This window comes from Chenopodium album, chromosome 22 (assembly GCF_948465745.1).
Source record: "Chenopodium album chromosome 22, dcCheAlbu1.1, whole genome shotgun sequence".
NCBI lineage: Eukaryota > Viridiplantae > Streptophyta > Magnoliopsida > Caryophyllales > Amaranthaceae > Chenopodium > Chenopodium album.
Window position 1 is genome coordinate 14,767,911 of NC_137855.1, and position 8,107 is coordinate 14,776,017.

Here is an 8,107-nt window from a genome sequence, read left to right on the forward strand (position 1 = left end):
TGAAGCAATTACCCAACTTCCACAAGGCAAGGGAATTAATTTCGTTTCTCCCACGTAATAATTAATTTATATGCACGAATACTTGAATTCTGTCCTATACAAGTTTGAAAAAGATCTCTTATTACAAAAAGAAGAAAACAATTACTAACAACATGGGAAAATTGGTGATCATTTTACTACTAAATATGATCAATGAGGCAAAGGGAGCAAGTTTGTTTTGTGTAACAAAAGATCGATTACTGCCACTTGTTAGCAACAATGTCAGCTAGATCAACAACTCTTTGAGAGTAACCCCATTCATTATCATACCACGCGATAACTTTCACCATATCATCCCCCATAACCATGGTCAAGGACGAATCGACAGTTGAAGAAACGTCGGTGCATCTGAAGTCAACAGACACCAGAGGCTCATCACAGACTGACAGAATGCCTTTGAGTTCGTTGTCAGCGGACTCTCTGAAGGCAGCATTAACTTCTTCAGCAAAGGTTTTCTTGGTGACTTGGACAACAAGGTCTACCACTGAGACGTTGGGGGTAGGGACACGAAGAGCAATTCCGTTAAGCTTGCCTTTGAGACTAGGGAGGACTAAGGCAACAGCCTTGGCTGCACCAGTTGATGTTGGGACGATGTTTAAGGCTGCTGCTCTTGCACGCCTTAGATCCCTGTGGCTAGCATCGAGGAGTCTTTGGTCTCCGGTGTAGGAGTGGGTGGTGGTCATGGTTCCCTTGATGATGCCTGCCAAATGAAAATATTTATAGAGATTAACACGAATAAATCTATAACAATGATCATAGTAAATACTACTTCCGTTACATATAATGTGCAATTTTTAATACCTAAAAGTAGCACATAATATGTAACAGAGGTATCTTTGCAAGGGTGATTATTTTCGAGGATATAAAATTTTCATTAGATGAATAATTTGAAGGGTCATTGTCTACTAGGAAAAAGACTTAATGAGTTAAAAGATTGAATGAATGAATATACGTACCAAATTTCTGGTCGAGAACCTTAACAAAGGGAGCCAAGCAGTTAGTGGTACAGGAAGCGTTACTGATGATGGTGTCTGAATGACTGTAACCTTCCTCGTTGACACCAACAACATAGGTTGGGATGTCTCCCTTTCCTGGGGCTGTAATCAACACCTTCTTTGCCCCTGCTTCTAAGTGCTTCCCTGCACCCTCTCTGTCTACGAACACACCTGTACCCTCGATAACCAAGTCGATGCCCAAGTCCCTACACCACACAGCATTAACCATCATTTGTACAATGTACATCAGTAATTGCAACAGAAATGCTGCAACTATATCTGAATACTCCAAATAAAAACATGAAAAAGTCTGCTTTACGTCATAAGGCCGCCTTTCCAATGATCAATGAAAACCGGTTTTAATCAGGAAAAAGACAGGCAAAAGTAAAAACAATTCGATCAACAAACAGGGGAAACAGAGTAGTACAACATACAGGAAAGATTGTAATATAATGTAGAGTGAGCACTAACCCCCAAGGTAGGTTTGAAGGGTTTCTGTCAGAAACAACTTGGATGAGTTTCCCGTCAACAGAGATGGCATTGTCCCCAGATGGCTTAACATCAGCGTCGAATGTGCCAAGGATGGAGTCGTACTTGAGGAGGTGGGAAGCTTGTTTCACACCTCCGGTGTCGTTGATGACTACGACATCAAGGGGAGAGTCCTTCCTACCGTGCCAACACCTTAGAAAGTTCCTTCCAATCCTTCCGAATCCATTGATTGCTACCTTGAGTTTTGCCTCAACAACACCTTTCTGGCTACTTCTGTTTCCACCAACCTATCCAAAATGTATGAATTATTTTAGTTTAGACCAAAATTTATGCTATTTAGCCTTGGCAATGTAGGTAACATGATACACTCCTACATGATTGTTAACTTGAACAGGGGAAATACGTTACATACATTATACGAGTAAAATAATAAGGCACTTGAAATTTAGACCAAAGATTCAAAGAGAGCCACAAAAGACATGATGTAGATAAGGTTCGATCCCAAAGTACCACCCTATGATGACTTTAATTAACTAATTTAGTTGTCATTCACAAATATGTGCCACTCATATAAAAAGACATGAATAAAGAGTAATTATCAAATGTATTTGGGTCCCACTAAGTGAAGAGGGAGTTGATAAAAATATGAAAAAAAGGTTGGAGAAATTAGAATAATGAAAGTGAATAGAACTTAAGAAGAAAAGGATAGTGGGACTATAGAAATGTTAAATGTCACTAATCAAGAAAAGTTGTGTTACTTTAATTTAAAACCTTGAAATATACTACCTCCTTTTCTTTTTAGTTGACACGTATTCCTTTTTAGAAAGTTTCTTTTTAGTTGACACGTTTTCTTTTTGGGTAAATTTTTCACCTTACATTTACAAGCTACCCCACTTGTTTTTTCATTCTCTATCACTCTCTTTCTTCTCCTTATTATATGAGCCTAAATCAAACGCGTCAACTAAATAGAAACGGTGGAAGTATACCTTATGTATGTTTCAAAAGATAAAACTAAACTTCATCAACAAAATAAACCAAAAATACAAATTAAGTGACAATTTTGTAAATAAGTCAACAATTTTTAATTGATTGTGATCCTCACACTTGATGATCTATTAAGAAAAATGTCGTGCTGATTGGGTAAACTTGTTAACTTATTTGCAAAAACAGTTATTTGATTTGTAATTTCTGATTATCTAGTTGATTAATTGCTCCTTTCTTGTTTTAAATAATTGTCAAGTTGATAGTTGACAATATAATTTGAATTTATATGACAATAAAGTTCAAATGCTTCTAGTGAAATGTATGATGTTATTCACAAATTAATGAAGAAACAAATCTAACAATGTATGTACTTTTATCGTTTCTTGAAAATTTTCTTATTTGTTATTTATGTGGTCTTCAATGCCTATTTTTTACTATACTACACATAACTAAAAAATGTTGGTTTAAATTTTTCACATTTATAGTACATAGCAGAACATTATGGAACGGACGGAATATGTAAGAATATAAACAATCACACTGGCTTACTAATCAATCAATTTTCAAAACAGCAGGAATTGGCTAGAGAAAGTTGTACTTTTGCTTTTTGGGCACATTTAGATTCTTGAATCAAAATAACTAATGCAATTGTTACATACGTAGTATGTACTTGCCAACAAAGAAAAAATAAGGGGGAAAACTTACGGCATTAGTCTGGAAGGCCACTAAAGCTACCAAATCATCAGAACCCTTGCGAGCAAAGGGAAGAGATGAAGTGTGTAGACCAGCAAATTCAGAGAATCCCTTGTTGTAAACCTGTCATACCATATCACAAGAAAAAAAATATTATAATTTAAGTCATTGTATATCGACTTAATCAAAATGTTACATCTTATAAACGTATAATGTCACACTGCGACACTTCAACTAACGCTTAGTGTGTGACACTCGTTGTAATCAATAATACTTAGACATTATATTGATCACCAACATTATGTTTCTGTTGGTGATCCAGATCAAATTCTAAAGTATCATTTGAGAGATAGTGAGCTCGTTTTATATTAATAAGTAGGAAACGAATAAAGAAAGATTAAAAAGAATTAATAACCCGGAGAGACGGATTGGCAATGGAGAGCATGTTGGAAGCCATGCTCTTCTCCTAGCAGCAACAATTTAGACAAGAACAGTGAAGTAATAGAAGTAGAATAAGATGATGTTGTTATGTTCATAAGAGAAGTCATATTACAAGCCATAAAAAAAAGAAGAGGATAAGATTATTGATAGCCTCTCAATCAACGTATGGTTGTGATTTTGTTGGCTCGCTTATTTTCTCCACCCATTTCTTATTCTTTTCCCTTCTGTCAAATCTTATTGGTTTTCACATACTCAATGTTAGTGGGCCAATCCTTACCTATTGTACTCCTCCTTGTTTTTTTAAGTGATACATATTGACCGGTACATAGTTTTAGGCAATTTAATTGATTTAAATAAAATAAGAGGTAAGTGGGGTAGTGGAGTATTAAAAAATTGTTAAAGAAATATAGTGGGGTTAATACTTAATTGAAAAGTAATATATGTGAAAGGAAAGATATAATAAAAAAATAGTAGTGGGTTTGGGTGGAGACCTTGAGAGGAGAGAGATATAATATTTTAATGTATTGTTTTGCCAAAAAAGGAAATGTATCACTTAAAAAAACACGGCCAGAAATAGAATATGTAACACTTAAAAAAACACGGAGGGAGTAAGTCCACCTCTCTTTTAAGGACCCAAACCCACGAGTATTCAAATCACTAACAAAAATTTTGGTATTGGATTGGTGTTAGTTGGCCTCATTATTCGTTAACAAACTAGCACATGTTTTTTACCTTGTGTATATACTACCTCCGGTTTAAATTACTCGCAACTTTTGAATATTTTATATCTCACAAATAATACCCCAAAGTTGCGTATAATTTAGACCGGAGGTAGTAGTTTTATTTTATCTATTTTTGGTTTAAATTTAATAATTAATTTAGACGAATTTGATTCGGATCTTATAAGATTATTAATTTTTTATTAAAAAAACCTATAAATAGCAAAGATTATTCTGTTTGATGATTCGGTTTCAGCCTAAGTTGAAATAATGGGATCACTTGGGTAGCGTATCGGATCAGTTCATTTCTATTTATTAACGAGTCAGTTCAGTTTCAGTCTATTTTCTTACAGTTTTAATTCAAATCAGTTTAACAGTTCGGATCATGATTTGGTTGGTTTGAAACGAATCGAGTTAGGAGCGGTTTTACTCTGATTAATGATAGTTCAGTTAATATCAGTTTGGTTAATTTTCGAGTTAGCGCTTAAACGGATTGGATTAATTTTTCGGCTCACATTGGGTCTAATTTGGTTTAGGTTTATAAAAAAAAAAAAAAAAAAAAAAAAAAAAAAAAAATTAAATTGGCCTAACACCCTAAACAATAGCTTGGGTGCACCCAACATCGCAAAATTTGATTAATCGCTTGCATACCATAAACTATTGATTGAGGTGCAATGCTTGCCCATTTATGGGCATTTTTTAGCACTCAAATGGAGAAATTTTTTGTTATTAAAGGTTAATTGTTGGCACGCATTGCACCCTAATCGGTAGTTGGTAATGTACCAGTGACTAGTCAAAGTTTGAGATGCTAGATGCACCTATATCAAACTTCAGAGTTAAGGCCAATTTTTGTTAAGATGATTTTATATTTGTTTTGATTCCACTAATTGAATATTTATGTAAAATCCTTAAAATCGTGATTTTTCATTTTCACTAAATTTAAACTCTGATATTTTCATTCATTATATTATTATTTTACACATTTTCATTTTCTAAATTTTCTACTTATTATTATTCTACACACTTTTATTTATAAACTAGGTTAGAACCCGTGCGATGCACGGTTTGTATAAAACCTATTTTTAATTACTATTATACATGAATATAAATAAAAATTATGTACATTTTGTAATTTTCAAATCTTTTATTTTCATCAAAATTATGATATAGTGATCAACGTTGTCTAATTTATAGTTCGATGTAGAAGGTCATATATTAGTGTGCTATTAAAAATTGTTTAACTTTCCAACGATAAACCGATAGGGTTAGTTGTGATGTAGAAGCTTCTAATATCTAAATTTCAAAAACGTAAAATATGATAGGCTATAATTAAAAAATAAATAAATAAATAAAGAGAGATGACATCATCATTGCGTTTAGGCGGGAAAATTTTTATTGAGAGAGCGACACGTGTGCAATGATGACGTTAGCAACTTCTGTTTTAGTAATAGTTAATAGATTTGTGGAATGTGGTGATTGAACTTTTTAATTCTAAAATAAATTTTAATTTCTTTGGCTTAAAGCTTAATACTCCATTCATGTTTAATAAGTGTTACACTTTGACCGACATATAGTTTTAGGCAATTTAATTGACTTAAATAAAAATAAGAGGTGAGTGGGATAGTTGAAGTACTAAACAATTGTAAAAGAAAGATAGTGGGTTTATATTTTATTGAAAAGTAATGAATGTGAGAGGAAAAAATTAATAAAAAAAATAACAGTAGGTTTTAGGTGGGAAGTTGGGAACCATAAAAAGAGAAAGATATAATATTAAAATGTAGTTTTTTGCCAAAAAAATAATGTGTAACACCGTACTTATTAAATCATGGCCGCGTTTGATAAGTTTAACACTTGTTAAAACACGAAGCCTCTAAAAATTCTTGAAAAATGTCATTTTAAAATTCAAGTTTTTTCTTGATTGGTTAAAGAATATTCTTTCACGTGCGTTTTCTATTATGGTATTAAAGAATATGAAAGACTATCAAAGTGTATTTTTTCTTAAAAGAATATTTTACTCTCTACACTTACAAATATGTACAAGTTTTTTTTTCTATGATGCTTAATTTTTAATGTTTTAATCCTTTAACTCCTTATTAAAAATACAATAACTTACTTTAAAAACTAAAACTAAGTTCCTTAAAAAAAAAACATATAGTTTGAAATTTATTAACTAGTATTAAAATAGGTGTTGACATATTCTCTCTGATCTGGGACGCATGTGACATGTCACCTTAAAATATCATTGTAGGTTATCAAACTCAAATGCTTTTTATTTATTAGCATCCTTTTCTAGTTATCAAATTTGATTTATGAATAGCAATTCAAAAAAAAAAAAAAAAAAAAAAATAGCAATACCTATTAAATCTAAAAAGTACACATAAAATTAGTTTAAAGGGTTGTGGTGTGAGGTTTTTTATTTATATTTTATATATTTGTTAAAAAAATATTATGAGTGTGTGTTTAAATTTTGCAAGAGTCAATCCTATAAAAATAAATTGACATTCATGATTGAATATTTGAATAATTGTGATTCAAGTTAATTGAAAATTTCATCAAGTTTATTTTATAAAAGGAGTTGAATTGTCAATTTATAATATATTCTCATTCTAGTGATTTATTTAATTTTTTTTAATCTATTGATTTACAATGTGTACATACTCATTTGAAAAACCCTTTTATTCGAAATTAGTTATTATTTATAAATTCTTGATGTTTCTTTAAATTCTCTGAAACTCTTCAGCAAGCTATCTACTGAATAATTAATGGCCTGATATCCTACTTGATATCTGATTACTCGATTGAAATTAGGAGTCTCAATATTCCACTAACCTCTATCTCACCCAATTAGTCGGCATATGTGTGTAATACGATTAACTATATAAATATGCTCATGAAATACTCTTTTTACATTATCAGTATACAATATAAGATTGCTTCCATATTGAATGAGTTTATTTTCTAAAGAGTACATTCAATATTATACTTATATTTAACCTATATCAACCTAGCAATACAATTCGTTGACAATCTTATTCATATTGTCAACTATGAAGATCATATTATCTGGGGATAATGAGTTCACATCATTTTGTAACTTGTTGAATAAAAGCCTTTATAGCACTATATAATCAAATCAATTTTCTACCCTTAATGTATTTTAAACTACAAATTTGAATCATTGGATTCAAATTCAATTAATGAGAATATTATTGATTTTATTTTTGAGACTCTAACAATAAATTATTATTGAACGGCAAAGTATTTGACTTTTATTACACAAAGTGCATTATAAATTATTTGCAGTATGACTACACAATTTTTTTTAACTAAGGTAAATCAATCCTATTAATTTGTCTAAAATTATATATAAGCAAATCAAATGAAAAAAAAAAAAAAAAAAAACAGGTATATAGTCCAATATTTTTTGTATGAAGATGGTATGGTCTAAAAACCTTAGCTAAAAACGAATAGAAATAAACAATATATAATGTCATACCACATATTAACAAATTAAAGATAGAGGTAGGATCTCTTGAATTCACCACCATTACACATACATTTTCCTTATCATCTCCCTTTTATAGATCAGATAAGATATGGATTTCTGCCAAGTGGCACTTATCAGAAGTTCTTAATAGCCAGTAATTAAAATCAAATTTTTCAAAAATAATTATTATTATTTTTATTTTCTCTTCTCCTTAGCTTCTAAATTTGTGTGTGGTTGTTGAATTGTACCTAACAGAATCA

The 8,107-nt window shown here is 31.2% G+C and overlaps 1 protein-coding gene across 1 annotated transcript; it reads right to left on the reverse strand.

The window, feature by feature from the left end:
- Positions 1–3,771, reverse strand: LOC145605302 (glyceraldehyde-3-phosphate dehydrogenase A, chloroplastic-like). Its single transcript, XM_081661342.1, has 5 exons — positions 3,616–3,771; positions 3,213–3,323; positions 1,506–1,810; positions 996–1,240; positions 1–739 (listed from the first exon to the last, which is right to left on the reverse strand). The coding sequence occupies exons 1-5, from the start codon at positions 3,655–3,657 to the stop codon at positions 237–239; spliced, it is 1,206 nt and encodes a 401-aa protein (XP_081517468.1). The 5' UTR covers positions 3,658–3,771; the 3' UTR covers positions 1–236.
- Positions 3,772–8,107: the final 4,336 nt, after the last annotated feature.